Source organism: Halichoerus grypus, chromosome 9, assembly GCF_964656455.1.
Source record: "Halichoerus grypus chromosome 9, mHalGry1.hap1.1, whole genome shotgun sequence".
NCBI lineage: Eukaryota > Metazoa > Chordata > Mammalia > Carnivora > Phocidae > Halichoerus > Halichoerus grypus.
The window spans coordinates 53,035,896-53,058,212 of NC_135720.1; the positions used below are offsets into that span (position 1 = coordinate 53,035,896).

A 22,317-nucleotide genomic window follows, 5' to 3' on the forward strand; every position below is an offset into this window, starting at 1 on the left:
AGCAATTGGTTAATGTGGGTGGAGGGCAAATGGGTGTCCATGATGTTCTCTCCTCAAACTAAAAAGTTTGAAGAGGAAAAAAAATAAAAGTTTGAAGAGAAAGGTAGTTTTCCTTAAAATTTTAAAAAGAGAATCTCTCTTTAAAAATGACTGTTATTCCCAAATATAGCTGCTAGCATTTGGGAAGAATAACATGATAAGTAGAGATGATCAGTCTCTAGCAATTTCTGGACTCCCTGCTGTGGAATATTAGTTTTCTATTTTTAGGAAAAGGTTTCTCCATATCCAGCCTTCAAGTCCAGATAGTAGTAGTTGAAAATTGGGAACAGTTCATTTATGTCATCCAATCCTTCTTTGTTACCTGACTTATAAGAAAGCATTTGTTTCTTAAAAGACCATATTGTACATCCATTACTTACCAACAGGGAATCTGTCTGCCTTTGGTCCGCTGAGACTGGTATATAAACCTTTGGAATTAATCCCTCTGTGCATCCTCTCACTCAGAATGCTGGCTTTTTTTTTTTTTTTTTTTTTTTTGCTTTTGTACAGAATATTGTTTTACAGTGCTCACTGTAGTTTTCTGAGGAGGCCTCTGGTCTCATGAGCACTGGCACACTATCTTGTCTATTTTCACATTTTTTTTTTTTTTAAGATAAAACAAGGTTCAAACCACACATTCTCTGTGAACTGCTAAAGACTGGGAAAAATTACTTTCTTTTCTCCTGACCTGGATTGACAAGAAGCACACCTACAGGAGGCAAAAAGATGAGTGAATCCCTTTTAAAGACCCTAGTAATGAAGCCCATGGGGAATTGTCGTGTACGGGAGAATTTACAGTGGCTTCTGGAGATGAACAGTGTGGCAGGAAGAGGTTCAGGACTGCTGGCTGTTGAAATACAGTCTGGATTTATTTTATATCAGCCTATTTTGGGCTCCAGTGAGAAAGTTATTTTATATCTTGCTCTCTAGAAATATACATGATAAGTGGCAGATGTCAGAAAAAGAGGGGAAAGTTATAACACTCCATTCTCCTTGAGACTTAAGGAGTTTATATAGTTGTTCTCGTTTAGCCTTTGAAGTAAACTCTGATGCATACAGAAGAATAAATTGAAAAGAACATTAGACACAGTCTAAACCAGTGATCTTCAAATGAGTCAGAAACTCAGGGCGAGGGTACTGCGTTTTTAACAAACTATCTAGGTGATTCCGATAGCCAGTCCAGCATTTGTGAGTGCCCAACATTTGGGAACATAGGGTCTAGTAAATACTCTTATTTTACAGATAAGAAAATGAAGATGCACAGAAAATTTTTAAAATTGTTGGAGGTATTAATGTATTATGGGCTAGAAACCATATTTTCTGACACCCAGCATATCACATCTTCCCAGGAGGTCACAGTGCTTTTTGGAGTGGTCACCATCAAGATATTAGCCACTTGCTTTCCTCCATAGACAAGGTGTCCTTAGCACCCTAAGCTTTGAGTTGTGGCTCCTGAAATGTCCTGAGGTGTCTGTTCCGGGCTCTTTCTACTTCAACACACTGCTTTCAAGGTTGAGGCACTTAATTAAACTAAACTGCTGTGTCTATGAGAAGGCTACTAGATCACTCTTCTCTATTCTATCTTTTTGTTGTTTGATTTTCATGAATTATTTGAATTTATATTCCATAGATTTCCCTCCTTAGCCTACTTATAAACAGCAGTTGGGCAGTAAAGTGAACATATGGTATTGTTCAATACAGGTAAAAATGATTTGTCAAACATCAGCTAATCGTTCCACATTAACTACATCCTGGCCCTCTGAATCTAAACACCCAACTTTCCTAGAACTAGGAGTGAGTATGATGAACTTCGCTTCGTAAGTTTCCTGAATAGACAGGACATAACCAACATGTATGAAGAAAAAGCACTTATCCATCTATGCGTTCATTCCCCAGATATTATTGGCCATGTGCTCTATACTAATCCTGATCTAGACATGGAATACAGTTGTGAGCAGGAGAGAAAGTTGGTCTATTCTCGTAGAGCCTAAGTCCTAGAGGGAGATTGTATGTGAAGCCCATTTAAACAAGGCTGTGCAACCCCTAGAATATAAGCTTCATGAGGGCGGAGATTTTTATCTGTTCTGTTCATGGCTCCTTCTCCAGTGCCTAGGCAGTACCTGACACGTGGGAGGTGCCTGGTGAATTTAGTGAATGAGCAATCATCTGATCAAACAGAAACTATGGCCCCTCCCAAATTAACTGTTTCACAAAAAGAAATAGAATAGGTAATGTTTAATGAGAAGTATCATTTATAGAGGGGATTAAATCATCATTTCCATTGGTTTCTACTGTGCTATATTTTTATAACCTCTAAAAGCCTTTTGTGAAAAAAATTTTGTATCCGAATGTGTATACTCTTAGGCGTGTAGATGACCTATGTAGATATTAACACACATGGCTGGAAATACATACATATTATATACCTATAAAGATTTTAAAAGTCATAATATTTGTTTTATAAAATAACTCATACTTTTAGGTACAAGCTAAAGCAGTCAAGGATGAAATGGTTTCACAGAACTAGGATGTTTGTTGTGATAAAATAAAAAGGACATTTAGGAGAGCTGCGTTATCAACAGCTGACGTCTGTTCAGGTTGTAAGGGCTGTGGTGGTCGTCATTTTATGGAGGCTTCTAATCTCTCAGCTTTCAGAACATTGAAGAGCTGATACTGAACAGATGTGGATTCCATACATGGTGATTCTCTGCCATCGTCTCCAACAAAGTCTCTCTCTACTGGCTGAAAGGGTGGTAACCAAGCTAGCAATACAAAATAAAATGAGAGAGTTTGAAAATAGCTTGTGATTGATAAAGCACAAGTACCTCAAAATAATAGAATTCTCTAAGATAATTAGTTTATAATCCAAGTAGGGAAAATTGGTTTTATAAAAATTTCTGATAGGACCACTCTAATGTTCTCATCTATAAACAACATTACATTCCTTCTTCCTACCTGAGGAAACAGCTGTTGGGATTTTGTTTTTGTTTTTGTTTTTGTTTTTATGAGATAAACTGGAAACTGACCTAATACCTCCAAAAGGAAAAGTCCACCCTAAGTCATTGTAAATTATATCATTTCTCCCTCTCTCCTTACCTTGCAATCTCAAGATACAAAAGCTCCTCAACTTCCTAGCCTTCAACAAATACCACTTTCAACACTTTTAACATACCTTTTCTGTTAAACACTGAAGATAAGAACGTTGAAAGATGCTGAATGTTGAGTTGGTTAGAACAGGAACAGAATTGAAAGTAGTGAGGAAATGGCAAATTTGTTGCGGAAATGAGTTGTTTGACAGGAACAATTCTGTAGAGCTCCCAGTTTGTGCATCATTTGAAAAGTCCTGTGCTGGAGCAATCCATACTAATCAGCAAGAGACAAGAGAAAGGATGAACAATTGAAAAGGTGGGAAGCTTGTGACCACAGGATCAACCTCAATGTCAGCTATCTCTTAACCTAAAATGAATTTAAGAGACAGCTGGGAGTTTGAGAACTCAAAGACTAAGCAAATTGTGAAATGCTGTTGCTAAAATTTTGGTCACAAGCCATGGATTATTACTTGGATCAAAGCCAGTTCCTGTCTGCATACTGACAAAGTTTAGTAGCTAGGTCATGAGTACATCTATACAGACATGCTCAAGGGCTCCCTATGAACTGCAGATATTATAGTGGAGAAAGAGAGATTTTCAGCCTAGACAAAACTATTTTGGGAGATGTCCACAGACACACAAGTCAATATAAAATATCTGAGCAGAGAGAAGAATAAGCCTAGTTTTTACATTTCTGCAAGAACTGACTCCTATTCCTTGTGGCATAATGCATCTCAGGATTAAGTTCAAACTCTTCGTAGTTCACTGAAAATCTAGATCCCTAAAAATTTTGAAGAGCAGATTGAAAACTCCAAATTCTCTGTTACATTACATTGGTTGCAGAAGCCTTTTGTGTCATAGAAAACATTCAAGTCACAATTTTAACTTAGAGTGGTTTGTGATGGTGCCCATGGCTAATACCTGAGCAGTGTCTTCTAAGTTACTTATTATGAAAATAAGAAAAACAAAATGCAGGCATCTTTGTATAAATTTTTTAAAAGATTATAAAGAAGCAAGAAGAGTCAGGACCAATGTTACATAAACATCTTTTCTCTCAAGTAGTAATTTGACTTAGGAACAAAATGGTCTCAAGACCTAACCTATTTGCAGATTGAACAGTTCTTACTCTGTGCAGAGGTAGCAGGAGTTTTATTCTGAAGTCTACAAAAATGAGCTGATGTATCAACAAAGATTAATACATTGGTTGTCTCTATCATGTTAAGATATTATATATAATACATTTGAGTATATGTGTTAATTTAAAATTTTTAATAACTAAAATATTTTAAATAAAGTCTGACCCATATAGAATGTCTTTTTTTTTTTTTTTAAGATTTATTTTAGAGAGAGAGAAAGTGCCGGGGGCAGGGGCGGGGGGCACACAGAAGGAGAGAGAGAATCCCAAACACACCCCATGCTGAGCGTGGAGCCCTGTGTGGGGCTCACTTGATCTCACAGCCCCGAAATCGTGACCTGAGCTGAAATCAGAGTCAGATGATTGACTAACTGAGCCACCCAGGCACCCCTAGTATGTCGTTTTCAATTCCACCTTTCTATCATCCCTGGTGGGGTGGGGAGTGGAGGTGGGGGTCTTTCAACATAATACAACATAGTAAAAATTATGCCAAAGGAAGTGGAAGAGACCCTGGCCCGACAGATTACTCACTGTTTATACAAGAGGAAACATGTCGCTACGGTGGAACCATCTGATAGTCACCACCTTAACCAAGTGATCAAATTTATAGCACTACTAAGAGCGGGGACAGCCTGACATTTTGTGTCTCCTGAATTTGATACAATATTAAGTATGTAATATCTTGTATAAAGTACTCATGGCAGAAACGTTTAAGCAAGCTTTTTCAGACCCAACTTTCAGTTTGCAAGCAAAACAGGGACAAGTTAAATGACACAGTGAAAAACTAATATGACAAATCAAAAAAGTTAATGATTTTCAGAGTGCCTGACTGGCTCAGCCAGTCGAGCATGCAACTCTTGATCACGGGGTTGTGGGTCTGAGCCCCACGTTGGGTGTAGACATTACTTAAAAATAAAATCTAAAAAAAAAAAAGTCAATGATTTTCATGAAAAAGTTAATGGTTTTTATTTTTACTTCTTGAAAAATGGGGAGGATCTAGTCAAGATTTAAGACTAACCAGAGATACAAAAACCATGTGCAATGTGTGAATCTTGATGGATTCTGGTTGGGGGGGAAGCTATAAAAGATACTTTTGGGACAATAGGAGAAATTTGAATATGGATTGTATGTTAGATAATATGGAATTATTGTTAGTTTGTAACATTCGATAGCAGTCATGTGGTTATGTACGAGACATTCTGTGCTCATAAAATGTGCTGAAGCTTGGCGGGGTGAAGAGTCATGATGTATGGCATTGTCATGTCTAGATAGAATGTATACGTGTGCTCACTATCCTGTCCTTTCAACTTTTCAGTGTATTTAAAAGTGTTATATGTATATAGTTGTATAGAGATACAACTCTGTAGATGTATAAAGAGATACATGGTAGAGGACCAAGGGAGAGAGTGTTGACCTTTGTTCTTGGAGAAGTACAAGTTATAGAAGCACTAAATAATTTTTGAAGAACTAACAAATTAATTTCCCCTTCTTTCTACTTTAGGCTCAAGAGAAAGGAAGATTAGACTATGCTAAGGTAGGTAGATTTTATATATACTATACAGTTTTATACATTTCAGTTTGGTGTGTGGTTTTTGTTTATATTTGAAAGGTCAAAAGAGAATCATCCCTTTCAAAGTTGGGGGACACTCCCTGTTAAGTAACAGGCATTAGCAGGTAAGTGTACTTACTGAGTGCCTAGTTCATCCCAAACACTGTTAGGTGTTGAGACTACAACAGTAATCCAGATGAAGTGTTTTCTTTTGGGACATTTACAGTCCAGTGTGGGAGATAGATAACTAATAAACAACTAAGTGGATACATCATATAAAGTCATGTGGTGGTAAGTGCCATGAGGAAAAATAAACTGGATAAGATCACTCACCGTTGCTAGAAAGATGCCTTTGGCATCTTTGGCTTTTCGCGCCATTAGATAACACGTGAGAAGCACCACACAGAGCCGACTTAGACTCCTAGAAGTAGTAGTTTTCACATCATCTGTGGAGCTTTTGAAAACACACATGCCTAGGTGCAGCATCACACCCTCTTTCACCAAGATCAAAATCCCCTGGTGGGGAGAGCAGGGCAGGGGCAGGAAGGAAGTATTTGAAAAAAGGCTCCACAGATCATTCCGACACACAGCCTTGTTTAAAAACCGCTGTGAGAGTTCAGATTGCAGTGCACCAGTGCAAGCCTCCGAACACACTTCGGTCACATTCTGTGCTTCCCCCGGGGACAAATGGAACATTGTAGCAGGTGCATGGGCTGCATATAGCTGCTTGGCTAAAGGAAGGCGCTAACTATCTGGTTTATGCAGCAATCAGGACTATCCCGGGTATGAGCACACCTGCACTCCAAAGACAAGGAGGAAGAAATACAAGCTGTAAGGGCTCTGCTCGCAGTGGGACAACTGAAACCCACGATGATTTCTCAGGGCTGATCTGGAACCTCGTGCTCTCCTGACAGTTCCGGGGGGTACACCCATGGCTGCATGCATTTGCTCTCTTTTCCTTGACTGAGATGCAGTTCCTCCTTCTCTCTGTCTCACAAACTTTTGCTTCCTTTCGGAAAAACTAGATAAGAGCACCTCTAAACTGATAGCCTCCATATGCATCACTTCTTAGATGTCTACTTGATCCTATGTACCCAAACTTGGGCTGTGGACATATCCTCCTGGGTCTCCCACAGGCATCTTAAACTGAACTCACCATCTTGTCTGACATCTCTGGTCTTTTTTTTTTTTTTTTTAAGCTTTATTTATTTAAGTAGCCCCTACACCCAATGTGGGGTTCAAACTTGCGACCTCAAGATCAAAAGTTGCATGCTTTTGTAACTGAGCCAGTCAGGCACCCCTAAATAGACCTTATTTTTTAGAGAAGTTTTAGGTTCACAGGAAAATTGGGCAAAAGTATCAAGAGTTACCATATCCCCTGACCCTACACACACGCAGCCTCCCCTACTATCAGTAATCTGCAGGAGAGTGATACATTTGTTACAGTCAGAGAAACTACATGGACATATCATCAGTACCCAAAGTCCATGGTTTACATCAGTGTCCACTCATGTTGTATTTCTTGTCCTTTTAACTTATTCTCTCTCCTGATGTTGGCCCTGTCATCCCCCCAGTCAACCCTGTGAGAATCTTAGAAGTCACCCTTGACGGCTCCTACTCCCTCACCCCCAGGTTCTTTACCAAGTCATGCCATTTTGGTATCCTACGTTTTCTTAAATCCAGCCCCTCCTCTTGATCTGTCTTCCATTACTTACATTGAATTTCTTCACCTGACCACTGGAAAGCCTACTGACTGGTCTTCCTAACTTTGTCACCACAAGTCCATTACCAACTGGAATGTCTATCTAAATCATAAACCTGACAGTTTCAGACTCCAGCTTAAAACCTACCATTGGCTCATGTCGTTTATAAGGCAAATTCAAAGCTTGCTAGATGATTTCACCCCCTTGAGGGACTCTCCAGCGTCATCTCTTCCTACCCTGTGTTCCAGCAGCACCAGATCACACAAAACATACTGTTTCTGTTTTCCAGGCCTTGGCTCATGCTGTCCCCTCTGCTTGAAATGTCCTTCCCCCTTTATCAGCTACCCCTGTTCTTTCTGTAAGGCTCCAGTTAGGACCATCTCCTACAGGTAGTCCTCCCTGGTTCCCCAGGCTGGATTAAGTGCTTTCCTTCATTCTTTAATACTTCGTGCATCTCTCAGTCATTGTACTTACTCTGTAATATAATGCCCCATTTATGGGAAAGACTGTACACTGTGAGCTCTTTGAGGGCAGGGACAGTGTCTTATTTGTCTTTGTATACTCAGTGGTTAACATGGTGTTTGGCACATGGTAAATGGTGAGTGACTGAATGAGGGAGGAAGGTAGGGAGGGAGTGGATGAATGTAGAAAATAGAAGAGTAAGAAATGAGTAAGAAAAGAGAAGACACATGAAGTTAGTTTCAGGAGAAAATCTGGTATAGGGTTTTTTATCTCAATCAGAGAGGAAAGATGCTTTTGATACACGTTGCAGATATCAACAGGGTTAAAAAAATTGTTTGGGAAGGCTGTAATATACTAGCTTGGAGATAAAGGCTGGGATTTCACTGTGTGGTAGTAAAGGAAAACTAACAAAAAGAGTCAGGGAAAAGTCAACACAATTTGGCAATAGAGTGACTATTGGTCATTGATGTTTATTCATGACTCAGAGAACTCCTTCAGGGTTTTTTATCGCAGAGGCACATGACAGTTGAAGAGGTTAAGAGAAAGGATAAAACATGATGCACAGATAGAACACCCCTGGGCGAAGCAGTGGCTTGGCCACCAACTCACTGCAAAATCTAGTATCACTTACCCTCTCTGGTCTTCCTTCGGGTTGCTTCATATACAGCGAGCAGTTTCGAAGAGTGCTAGTCAATTCTTTGGACCCATTCCAAATTCGAGAGAAGACGTTCTTCTTGAGGGGTGGGGGGCATTCTTATCTTGTACACCTGAGGTCCAGATTCATCCCTTCATCCACTTTATCCACCCAGCCACTGTGCATGGAACAGTTAATATGTGCAAGGCACTATGCTAGTGCTGCCTGTCACCGTGAGCAAGACTGATGTAGGCCTTGCCACCACATGCTTCCTTGACTCAGACGTCCCTGTCTAAAGTAGCCACTCCCCGGGGCGCCTGGGTGGCTCAGTCGGTTAAGTGTCTGCCTTCGGCTCAGGTCATGATCTCAGGGTCCTAGGATCGAGCCCCACATCGGGCTCCCTGCTCAGCGGGGAGTCTGCTTCTCCCTCTCCCTCTGCCTCTCCCCCCAACTCGTTTTCTCACTCACTCTGTGTGCTCTCTCTCCCTCAAATAAATAAATAATCTTTAAAAAATAATAATAAAGTAGCTACCCCCCCTTTGCTCTATTTTTTCTTAACATTTATAGTAATGTAGAATTATCATTTTCATTGAGTTGCTTGTTCCTGCTTTTTCTCTTTCACTGAAACATAAGAGCTCCAAAGGCAGGGCCTCGTACATGGTCACATCATCTGTACCCAGCACAGGCGTCTATGTAGGAGGCTTGGTGAATGCATGCATGTGAGTTGCATTAGTGTTATTCTAGAAGTGTGGGAGGTTCTGGGAGGTCTGGAATGGAGTATTGTAGACTTCAATGAACCACTTTAAGAATATGTTGACTATATGGAGCACTGGGTGTTATGCACAAACAATGAATCATGGAACACTATATCTAAAACTAATGATGTAATGTATGGGGATTAACATAACAATAAAAAAATTAAAAAAAAAAAATGTTGACTATATAACACAATCCATCTCAATGGTTAATAGCCCTAAGGTTGCCTTCCCAAGTGCCTAGTGACAATATTTCTCATGCCAGTAAACAGAACCTACCCCTCTGGAATCTGTGGTACAGTTCTGACACTTAAGGGCCATCACTTGATCTAGGCAATTAATCTAAACTTATCATCCTTACACAGACCTAAACCCAAGTAACATGGGGAATAAAAGATTATATCCATCTCTTCTAGGTATGGGGGAGATGTCTGCAGGGTCCAGTTTATGATACTGTCTCCCGTGCAGTGTACCGTGGGCCCATAGTAATACCTGTCATGACCCCAGGTCTCTTCCTCTCTGTTTGGCATGATCATGGTGCTCGTGCTGACTGATGCAGGCCCCATGCTTAATAGCTCAGGGCCACCCTTGTGGGATTATCTGTAAAAGGACATTTAAAAAAACTCAGCAGCCATTTCTGGAGATCATCATGAAATGTATTTGTGGCTGGAAATTTTGTTACTTCCAAGTGATTGAGTATTTACCCAAAAGCCAAATTTTATCTGAAAAAATCCGATTCTGAGGACCATAGGAAATTATTTTGGCCATGTGCTCTGTGGCCTCACCTGCCATCTCTCAAATTCTGTTGGTCTCAGCAGGGCGAGGAAGTCAAGAAAGAGGGGGAAGAGGTGGTAACTTCAGAATCAGTCTTGGCTGGATCTTGAGACTGTCACTTTCTGCAAAACAGTGGTCTGTACTCAAACACTCAGATAAGAAATGGAATTACTTTTTAATTAGTTCTTGTTGCGAGCGAGTCTGGATATGAATGCTTTACACCGCCACAGTGCCTTTCATCTTAAGACATCAAAGCACTCGACAGCTATTAATTCATTACGTCTCTCCCGCCTCTGTCAGGTGGTTAACGCACTCATGGGAGCACTCTACCTATCGCGGAAACTCATCCACCTGGAGTCTGGGCGAGGACAGGGGCTGTGTCACTGTAAGGCGATTCCACCCAGTAGCTTTTAGAATAGAAAAACGAGGAACGTCTTACTTACCTAGTTAAAACTGCGGAAGTCTTAGTAGACAGAATACAGTTACCAGAAGTGAACTGTGACCCGGAAAGCTGGTGCTAACACTTTGGCTCATATGCACAATACGATGGGGATCTTAATTACAGTGACTGGTCTGCAGCCCCGGGTGTGTATCTCTCAGACTCTAGTCCACGCTCCCCGGGCTTCTGGCCCCACGGTTAAGCACGGCTGATTCAGGGCAGTGCTAGAGGGAAGAGTGCCACCTATTGAATTACAGGAATTCATGGGCACTTGTTGGGACTGGTGGAGAAGTTTCTCAGACCACACTCATGCTTGGTTTGCTATGGTAACATATATATGTCTGAAAGAAAACGAATATGTTGACTACTCTCGCTCAGAAAAACACGTACAAACGTCTGTGTATTTTCCCCAGCTGGAGCTGAGCGTATGCCTGCAGTTAGCCCTCCTGTCTCTCTGCTGCTCAAAGACTGAGGCAGATGGTATTTTTACCACTTCAGGCAAAACATGGCACCTATGGTTCGGCTTTCTACGATTTTAATTTTTTAACACTTCCAAAATGGCTTGCCCAAATAGCTCCAGCGTAAAGATGCAGACTTCTTCCCCAATTTCTTTTTAATAATTGCTTCAGATACCCAGATATGAATAAAGAGCACTTGGTCAAAACCAAACTCCGTCAAGCGCTCATTCCCGCTCATTCTTTCACAAGTACTCTGGACCAGGTCTTAACGGGGCTTCTTTGACCTTCATGCTAATTTTGACACAAAGACTCTAAATGGTTTACAAGGGCTTTCTTTACAGTCCTCTCTAGTCTTTCCTGTGCAGTTCATAATAATTTTCCCCATGACTCAGTACAGAAGAGAGAGTTGCTTTTTTAATGTCTTCCTCCTGAGGTTCGCTCTAAGCACAGAGTTGCTCAAGGTTAAGCACTGGGTAAAGAAAGATCTTGCAGGTGTTAATTCATTAGGCATCCAGTTCTCGGTTGAACGTAAGAGAGATTTTTTTTTTAAAAGGAGTGGGTTTTGACGTGCCCTCTCTGCTGGAATCTGTTCAGGCTTGCATCCCACCACGCTCAGGCTCAGTGTCTAGAGCTGCTCTTCTCCTCCCTCCCCGCCCTCAGAAGGCCTCGCACATTCTGTTTGATTATAAAACGCATTTGCATAGGGTACACATTAAAATTCTCTTCCCACCAGCAAACAGTGCTGTCCGCAGACATTTGCATTTGCATGCTCACATATCATCACTTCCCTTCAAGAAGAAAAAAGAGGCTTTCCTCCCATGTCATGGTTCTCCTTTCCAAGGTTTGCCCTTTAGTCTTTTTTTCTCTTTTATCATCCATAAATTGCTTCCGCCATTTTGCTGCAGACTGAGTCCAAAATTCTACTTTTTTGAAGCTTGAGTATAGAAAATTTTCTGTAAATATTATTGTCCTTTCTTTACTGACAAAGCCAGACTCTTTTTTTTTTTTTTTTTTTTTTTTTTGGCAGACAGTTTTTGCCTGCTCGTTCTCTCTCATAACCCTAGCTAACTGGCTCTGAGAATTTTTCACATTGGCACATTTAGAGACCAGATGTTACTGTGTTTTCTCTTCCGTGTACCCCTTTCTTGGGCAGATGCTGCTTCTCCTACCCTGGGACTTCACATTAGCTCCTTTGGTAAAGTATTCCATACGGCATCACCGGATGCACTAAATCTCTCGTTTCCTCTAACCTCCTGAAGTTGTCTTTACATTTAGGATTTCTGTTTTCATGGTAACGACAGGGACTATGTAGAAGCGTGGTCATTCCTTTCTCCCATAAAGGACTTGTGGTCCAATTAAATGAGGTGTTTATAATAGAATTTAATGAAGAAAATCCAAATACCATAATGATATGGGTGCAACTATGTAAAATTTTGATAAAGACTGGAAGAAAGCATTAAAAATATAAATACAGGCATTAAGGTGATAACATTTCAGCATGTTTTAAAATAAATACATTGTATTTTTTTTTTTTTTTTTTAAGATTTCTGGTTTTGAAATGTGGACTCACATTTGATTGAGAATTTTTTCAGATATGACCTGAGCTACTGGGAATTGAAAAATAACTTGCCTGAAATCATGTGTTTAGTGACATAACCAAAATTTAATTTTAGGCTCCTAAAAAATTGAGTGCCTGCTTCTATGGCAATAGGCAGAAATGCATGGTTGGAAAATGTCATTTTTGTACACTGCAAGTTTTTGGGCTAGGCCTCTAGTAGTGGTTGAAGTGATGGAAGACAGTTGAGGAGAACGGAAAAACCTAGCACGCTGATGAGCACAGCACAGCACAGGGATAGTGCTGGAAGGGACTGCCAGGACTGCCATCTGAAAGTTTTAAATCCCCCACCCCTTATTTCCTTAAAAATCAGATAAAAAAACAGTTATTTTTCTTTTGACAGTCACATTTCACGCAAGTGTTTTTTCTTGCAGCAGTTAATGGATGGATTTTATTTAATCTGTTTTTTAAAACAATTAATTTACTAAAGTCAGTTTTTGCAACTACTCTTTGATTCCAGATCTCCTTTAAAATACAATTATTAAGGATGGAAAAATAGTCATTGGTCAATTTCTGTCCATAGTAAAGTATGGCTTTTGTACCATGTGAAACTTTTAATCAAAAATAGATTCTAGGGGCACCTGGGTGGCTCAGTCAGTTAGGCAAGTCCCACTCTTGATCTCAGCTCAGGTCTTGAACTCAGGGTCATGAGTTCAAGCCTGGCATTGGGTCCCACATACAATAGTAAGTATCTTGAACCAGAGTTGTACCTTACTATGAGCCCTCAAGTCTTTTTGCAAAACAGTTGCTCTTGGGACATTCATTCACTGTACTCTGAGCACCTAACACAGTGCCTGGCACGTACTAGGTACCAAATAAATATTTGTTGAATTAGAATAGAATAGAATGAGTGAATAACCCAAGATAAACCAAATGTTTGTGCCTAGATTCTGTTCTTTTCATTCATAAGGCATGATGATTTCCTCCTTAAGTCTCTGAGTATATTATTTTCATTTGTCCCCAGTGACTATCATCTTGCTTTGATGATCTCTTCCTCTAATTTCTTAATGTTATTTTAAAATTAGATTCTTGTTCTCTGAGGTGTTAGCAATCCCACACACCTCAATGGCATCAACAGATTTGATGATCATAATCTCTATTCCCCTGTGGATCGTGAATAATATTATTAAATGCTATCAATAATAAGCCTCTTTATGACATCATAAAATATACCATTCTCTAGGTTGTTAACCCAAATAGTATTGATATTATTTGAATTCAATTCTCTACGTAGTTGCAAATCTTTTTTATTTTTCTTCAAATCATATATTCCTAGCTTGTTGATCTTGGGTTTCTAATTTTATATGTAAACTGCAAAATTAGTTCACAATAATAATATTTAGTGGGACCATCTTATTCTTAAAATTACCATTTTGAATTACTGATGTCCAAAAAATTGCATATCTACGTAATACCTATCATTCATCAGGAAGCTAAGGCAGACTTAGATTGTTAGTGAAGACCAGTTCTTAGTTGTAAGCCTGGAATCGTGTCTGGTTTTACTCACCACTGTACTCTGAGCGCCTAACACAGTGCCTGGCACGTACTAGGTACCAAATAAATATTTGTTGAATTAGAATAGAATAGGATGAGTGAATAACCCAAGATAAACCAAAGGTTTGTGCCTAGATTCTGTTCTTTTCATTCATAAGGCATATTTGGCTCTGCCTTTGTTCTTCTTATTTCATCCCAAGTATATTTTTAATCAAATGGTTACATCCTCAATGCTTCGCACTCCCTGGGTTGAAACAAAGATTCACTTGGGGCAACCTTTCGAATCTTAGTCTAGAAAGCTAACTAAAAATGCCCTCCAGGCTGGTTCTGTGGGTGAATGCTCTGCGCTGTGGGGGAGCTGGATTCAATTATGGCTCCCAGTTAGTGGTATCGGGAGCCACTGTGCACAGGACGTGCCTATCTGCCTTTATGTAGCGGATAGAGCCTTCTGTCCCCTCGAGGAGCCTGTTTAGTCCGCTGAAACTGTTTTAAGTAGATCTAAGGAAATACCAATCTCTTCCCTTGTCATAAAAACAGTGGCGAGGCACGGGCTTTCCAAAATTATGTTCTTTAAGAGAACGAAAAGGGAGGTTTTCATGATTTCAACACGATTGGTCTGTCAGAAAGCTGTCATCTGTTTAGTCAGCACATCTGAAGCCATTTCCCCCTGTTTCCTAACCGGTGTCTGAAAACACTGCTCAGCTTCCCCACTTGCCACATCAGGCAGAGTACTGATCCCGGAGGTGCTGAATTCCCTTTTCTGAAATAGCAAGGTAGGTGTGCCACCTCCATTTTCAAACAGAATTACTGAGCTAACAGTAGAGATTACAAGAACTGCAACATTGGTTAGTGATGTGTAAGATGCTACTAAAGATTTTGGGTGTGTGGATCCTGTCCCTTTCCCCCAAGCCTTTGACTTGTTGGCTTGATGAAGGATCTTACCTATTCACAGATCATAACAAAGCCAGAGTTATACCTCTGAAGATGGATTTCTGCATAGTGCAGTGGTGCCCCCTGAGAAGGTCTCCCTGTCCTAGAACTAAGAAAATTATGCTAACCTGTATCTTTGATTCATTGCTAAAAAGATTTGTGTGCACCTCTTAAAAAAGGTTGTAGGCCTTTCCACGTGCTACGATCTCTGTAAGATGCCCACCCTAGTATACACGTTTCTCATTGTGCACTCTACTCAAGACACACAAAACACTTTAATCAGATGGTTCTATCAAATTCTATCTTTGAATCCCTTCATTTTATGGGGAAGAGATCAAATAACCTAACAGTGTCCACATCGTTACTATCTCACAGAGTCATGATTCTGTCCAGGTTTGCTGACTCCACAGTGGATTCCTTACCACCATACTGCTGCTCAAGGTGCTTAGCCCTACTACAAAACAAGTAAGGGAGAATTTGTATGCAGGCTCTGGTTTTACAAACATCCAGAAACAGTATGCCTTACTCTATAATCCAACATTGTTCTTGTCTCAGAAATAGTGATTGTCTAGTAAATGACTGTCTTACGATTTATGTTTGCTGAACCAGTGCAATAATTATTGTGGTTTTTTTAAACTGGCAAGCATTCTTCACTCTTCTAAGAAAGGTTTATGGATATAACCATTTAAAATGACTTCTCATTACCATTCTCTTAAGGGAGGCAAGGTTCTATGTTAACAAATACACCTTCCATTACTCCATAACGTAGAGATCTACATCTGGAAGAGGTGTTAATCCTGCAAGGTATGATTATATTTATATGGCACAGAGAGTAACTTAACTTCTTCACCCCATACATTGGTTCCTGCATTTGCCCCCAGTCTGATGTAACCTGCCCAGAAGATATGTCATTGTCATAACTCTCAGTAGAGAGTTTTTCTGTTATTTGACATGCACACTAGTGATGGAAGTCATAAATGTGGTTTAAGCTCATGTTGTATCAGGATACATGTTAGGATGTTAGGAATCTAGGGTCATGTAGACAGCAGAGGTAGTGAGAGTAGTTTTGAGGCAAGTGATCCCCAGGTATCAGCATCCAAATACTAAAGCAGATGGAAAATTGAGACATGAGGATTTAAGAAATGCATAAGTAAGATATGGACTCACATAGTTTTGTATTCCTCACATAACCCCCAGTACTATTGGATACCTACAAGATGTGAATCCTCTCATCCCACAATATTCTTTTTAATTAAATAACCAGCATAATATTTGTCATGAGATTACAGAGTTTACTATCGATTCACTCCTAAAAAAGCTACGGGCAAAGAATGGCTCATTGCTGCAGTCTGCAACCTATGATATGTTTTGCTTTTTGAATTTCAATGTATAGAATTAAGTTCCTCTTTGGAATATGATACTAAAATTAAAAATTATTTTTGAATCAGAATATGGATAAACCTGAGATTATAAATAGTTAAATTTTCCTTCAGAAGACATGACTGTTTTTCTTTAAAAAAAAAAAGATTTATTTATTTATTGAATTGAGAGCATGAGCAGAAGTACAAGCTGGGGGGGGGGAGCACGGGAGGGAGTGGAGGGGAGAGGGAGCAAAATACCTTTAAATACATACATACATATATATGTATATGTAGGGGTACTGAATGTATGGTTTTGGGTTATTTGTACATATAATAGGGATGTATATATCCAGACATGATAATTTGTATGAAATGAGTTGTTTGGTTATGAAGCTATTTGTGGATAGTAGCCCACAGCACAGACTCATAAATGTACTTCACTAAGACGTGAGTCTTGAAATCGCTTCTGAAACAAATCTCACTGTCCCACCCAAGTATACTCTCTAGTTCCGACCCTACTTGGCTTCTGAGATTGGGTGCAACTGGGGCACATTCAGGGTGGTATGGCCAGACTGAAGTCTCATTCTCAACAGCAGGCCACACACCATCCAGACTGAGCCTAATAGAAATGTGTGGAGAAGGCAAGAAAAATGAGACGAAACCTGTGTTTATCATTTTTTTTTCTGTTAGGTGGAAGAGATCCAATTTTAAATGGTGAAGATGATTTGGAAATTCATTTTTCAAAAACAAGCATATTTCCAATTCACTAATAATCCAGAGATTTTTTTCCTGTTAGGTGGAATAGATCCAATTTTAGATGGTCAAGATGATTTGGAAATTCATTTTTCAAAAACAAGCATATTTCCAGTTCACTAATAATCCAGAGATTTAAAATATTTAAAACAACTTCATGAATCTATGCAAAATAGTCTATGAATGTTTGTGATTAAAGCCAGGTGCATTATGTAAATATTACATCTAACTTCTGTAACGAACTCCATGTTCTTTTCCTCTTCAGGTCTTGCATTTGAATAGCATTTTATTGACGTCAAAGTAATTTGCCATACATCGTCTTGTTTGTTCTTCATAATAACTTCATGTGGTATAAATATGATCTAGGGCTTAGAGAAGTTGCCTTGCCCAAGATCACATGTGTCCAGGTCCAGAGTTTCCCTACTAACGTTTGCTCATTGCCTCTCTACAGTTGTTTTTCATATTATTATGAAACAGCAGAAAACCAGTCTTAGGAGGAGAACACCTCATCCCATTATTGGATTAAAAAAGGTTCCTGTGTGGCTTCATCTGGGGGTTTCTGCTCCGGGTGCTTGAAAGACTGCCCTATGTGCAAATAGTGGCATTTTGTCTCTCCTAGAGCTCACCTCTTCTCTTACCTCCCATCTCCACGGGCTTCAGGTCCCAGGACTCAGCAAGGGAAAAGGAGAGCAGTGTAACAAATGTCCTGTGTGTCACACATGCTCATACAATTACACAGAATGATCTTATATAGATAAATAGAACTTATTAAAAAGTATTTTATTTTATTTTTTTTTATTTTTTATTTTTTAAAGATTTTATTTATTTATTTGACAGAGAGATAGAGCCAGAGAGCACAAGTAGAGAGAATGGCAGAGGGAGAGGGAGAAGCAGGCTCCCCACTTGAGCAGGGAGCCCGATGCGGGGCTCGATCCCAGGACCCTGGGATCATGACCTGAGCCGAAGGCAGACGCTTAACCATCTGAGCCACCCAGGCACCCCTAAAAAGTATTTTAAAGCTTAATACATATTACAGGAATTTTCCAGGCTATTTTACAAAAGAAAAAATACTCTGATGTTTTATAAGAGAAGAGAAAAATGTTAAAGCATGGGCTAAATTATATTTGTCAATTTGAACTCATTAATCCTTTATCCAATGACTTTTTTTTTTAAAGATTTATTTATTTACTTATTTAGGAGAGAGAGAACATGAGCGGGGTGGGGGGGCAGAGGGAGAGAGAGAATCCCGAGGCAGACACCCTGCTGAGTGCAGAGCCCCACCCAGAGCCCGATCCCATGACCCCAAGATCATGACCCCAGTGAAATCAAGAGTTGGCTGTCCAACCAACTGAGCCACCCAGGCACCCCATCTAATGACTAAAATGTAGTATGATGAACCCTGAGATTGCTTTTATTTATTTATTTATTTATTGGCGGGGGCACACACGTGAGGTGGGGGGGAGGAGCAGAAGGAGAGGGAGAGCGAGAATCCCAAGCAGGCTCCACACCAGCACAGAGCCCAACACAGGGCTCAGTCTCACCACCCTGAGATCATGACCTGAGCCAATATCAAGATTCGGACACTTAACCAACTGAGCCACTTAGGTGGCCCCAGAGATTGGTTTTTAAAAATAGTGAAAATGACATGAGGTAATGATATCCTGTGATTGTGTGAAACCCCAGGTACCATTACTGTAGTCAGCGTTTTTGGTTGAGATTTTTGTTAAAAATAAGTTTTTATTATTAAGGATTTAAGTAAAAATATGTTAGTTTTGTGACTCAGTAGTGGATATGATGATATCTGAGCCTTACTCGGGGCCTATTTGTTTTTTTTATTTTTATTTTTTTTTAAGATTTTTTTATTTTATTATTTATCTGACAGAGAGAGACACAGTGAGAGAGGGAACACAAGCAGGGGTAGAGGGAGAGGGAGAAGCAGGCTTCCCGCTGAGCAGGGAACCCTATGCGGGGCTTGAAACTAGGACCCTGGGATCATGACCTGAGCCGAAGGCAGACACTTAACAACTGAGCCACCCAGGCGCCCCACTATTTTTTTTTTTTAAAGTATGACCTGAAGAATATACCTAATCAGTTAAAATATTTATGGCCTTTTTCTTCGCGGAAATGTGGAAATTTTCCACTTCCAATTCTTACTGACCTTTGTACTGCAGCCATATGGCATTTTTAGTTATAGTTTTAAAAAAATGTATATATTGCAATAGAGGTGCATGATTAATATAACAATGGCTTCAATTTTCTGCCATCTCTGTAAATATAATTTTATCCAAAGTTATTTGACTTAATGTATTTTCTAAAATCTATGACACTATATGGTGAAAAAATTTTACCTTGTGCACAGGCTTGCAAAGGACATTATTGACAAAGATAGGTATTCTCTTCCCAAATGAAATTGAAATGCTTCCCAGTTCAGAGCATAAGAGTGAAAGGAAAAGCATTATACCGTGCTGCATAAGAGCAAGAACTATTTGTATCTTGACTCCACTTACCTTCCATGTTACCTTGAGCAACTTATTCTTGTCTAAGTTTGTTCATCTGTAAAGAATAATATTAGTACCTACCTCATAGGGCTCTTGTAAGGATTGAAGATATATATGTCTTAGTGCTGGGCACACGTAAGTACTATGAGGTTGTCTTTGTTGTTATTGTTAGCATTATGATTATGGCCATTTTCATATTGGGAATCGCACCATTCTTGTGCTTTTGCACATGAATTCATGTGCTTGAGGAAGTAACTAAAAATTCTCTTATTTCCATCCCCTTTCCTTTTGCTGAAATAAGATATTTAATTAAATCAGTAGATTTCCTTTCTCTAGACTCTTGCAAATAATCTCTTGTTCTGAGTAAAAAGGAATGCTTTTTATGTGGTTTGCAATTTGTTTATCATAATATGTTGATCATATTAGAGAAGGTTTTAATTGTAGCTTTTCCTTTTGTACCAAGTCTTGCCACTCAGAAGTTGGGAAGACCTCTCACTTGAAGCACTGTCAGCTAGAATCTTGGAGTTGGATGGGACTTTGGAGGCTGCCTTGTTCCACCTCCCACATCTGCTAAGAATTTTATTCATGGGGGCGCCTGCGTGGCTCAATCGGTTAAGCCTCTGCCTTCAGCTCATGTCATGATCCCAGGGTCCTGGGAGCCAGTCCCGCATCGGGCTCTTTGCTCAGCAGGGAGCCTGTTCTCCCTCTGCCTGCTCCCCCTGCTTGTGCTCTCTCTTTCTCTCTCTCTGACAAATAAATAAATAAAATCTTAAAAAAAAAGAGAAGAAGAATTTTATTCATACTTTCTCTGATGTGGTCAATCCAGTTTCTGAGGACTTCCAAAAACAGGGATGTCAAAAATAATTATTCTGTTGTTAGACAACTCTAGTTATTTGAAAGCTCTCTCTTATTTGTCATTGAAATCTGCTTCCCAGAAATTTCACCCTGTTGCTCTTTGTTCTGTCTCCTGAAGCATATAGAACAGGACTGCTCCATCTTCCATTTAATTGCTTTAGATATTGGAAGATGACTTTCATCTCCTCCTTTAATTCTTTCCTCCAGGTTAAATATTCCTTAGAAGACATGTTTTCAAATACTTCATCCTAATACCGGACCCAGTGTACTCTGAATACCCGTCTTGACACATGGTCATGGCGCCCAGGACGGAACATAGTTTTCTTTCTTTCTTTTTTTTTTTTAAGATTTCATTTATTTATTTGACACAGAGAGAGAAAGAGAGAGAGTACAAGCAGGGGGGAGCAGCAGACAGAGGAAGAGGGAGAAGCAGACTCCCCCCGAGGAGGGAGCCTGATGCGGGGCTCGATCCCAGTACCCTGGAATCATGACCTGAGCCAAAAGCAGACGCTTAACCGTCTGAGACACCCAGGCGCCCCGGAACATAGTTTTCTTTTTTTTTTTAAAGATTTTATTTATTTATTTGACAGAGAGAGACACAGCGAGAGAGGGAACACAAGCAGGGGGAGTGGGAGAGGGAGAAGCAGGCTTCCCGCGGAGCAGGGAGCCCGATGCGGGGCTCGATCCCAGCACTCTGGGATCATGACCTGAGCCGAAGGCAGACGCTTAACGACTGAGCCACCCAGGCACCCCGGAACATAGTTTTCTAACCATGAATACCATCAAACAGTACAGCCTGACCATTCCTGCCTTTGTTTGGGACATGTACATCTATTGATGCTACCAAAGTTTGTGTTTGGGCTTTTTTTTTTTTATCTATATCAGTCTTGGCTTATGTAAAGAATGTGGTTATCAAAGATTCTCAGCACTTATTTATGAGTCACTGCCAAACTGAGGCTCACACTTTTACAATGAATTTTTGAAACCTAAATGCACAACTATACAATTATCCCTGTTACATTTCATCTCAGGAGTATTAGTCTTTTTTCAACGTGTCAAAACGATTAAGATTTTGATGCTATCCATGTGTTAGCTTTCTCTCTTGGCTATATGACATCTGCAAGTTAAAATTTAGTATGTATTTCTTCTCCATCTTCATTCAGGTAATCCATAGAACTGTGATAAAGGAAAGAAACCAAATCAGGGTTTTTTCTGTTTTTCTTTTTTTATTGAAATATAGTTGACACACAATGTTACATTATTTTCGATGTACAACATAGTGATTTGACAAGGCTGTATGTTATGCTATGCTTACCACAACCTTAGCTACCATCTGTCATCATACAACATTATCATGATGCCATTGACCATATTCCCTATGTTGTATCTTTTATCTCCATGACCTATTACACATTCCATAACTGGAAACCTGTATCTCCCACTCCCCTTCAGCCATTTTTCCCATCCCCCCAATCCTCCTCCCCTAAGGCAACCATCCGTTTGTTCTCTGAATTTATAGGTCCATTCCTGGTGTTTGTTTGCTTATTTGTTTCATTTTTTAGATTCTACATTAAGTGCAGTCATATGGTATTTGTCTTTCTCTGTCTGACTTATTTCACTTTAGCGTAATACCCTGTCGGTCCATCTGTGTTGTCACAAATGGCAAGATCTCATTCCTTTTTTATGGCTGAGTAATATTCCTGTGTGAATATATGTATGTGTGTGCATGTGTATGTGTATACATACCACATCTTCTTTATCCAGTCATCTATCA

General features: G+C 39.8%; 1 protein-coding gene across 4 annotated transcripts in view; it reads left to right on the forward strand.

Annotated features, from left to right (window-relative positions):
• Window positions 1–22,317, forward strand: part of PDSS2 (decaprenyl diphosphate synthase subunit 2) — a 267,579-nt gene that overhangs the window by 205,598 nt on the left and 39,664 nt on the right. For 3 of the 4 annotated variants that reach the window (XM_078054921.1, XM_078054920.1, XM_036078922.2), the window contains exon 7: window positions 5,765–5,797. In XM_078054921.1, the coding sequence (XP_077911047.1) occupies window positions 5,765–5,797 (33 nt within the window). Of the gene's footprint in view, window positions 1–5,764; window positions 5,798–20,151; window positions 20,406–22,317 lie in introns of those variants that run through there. The other variant, XM_078054919.1, reaches the window with a different exon arrangement.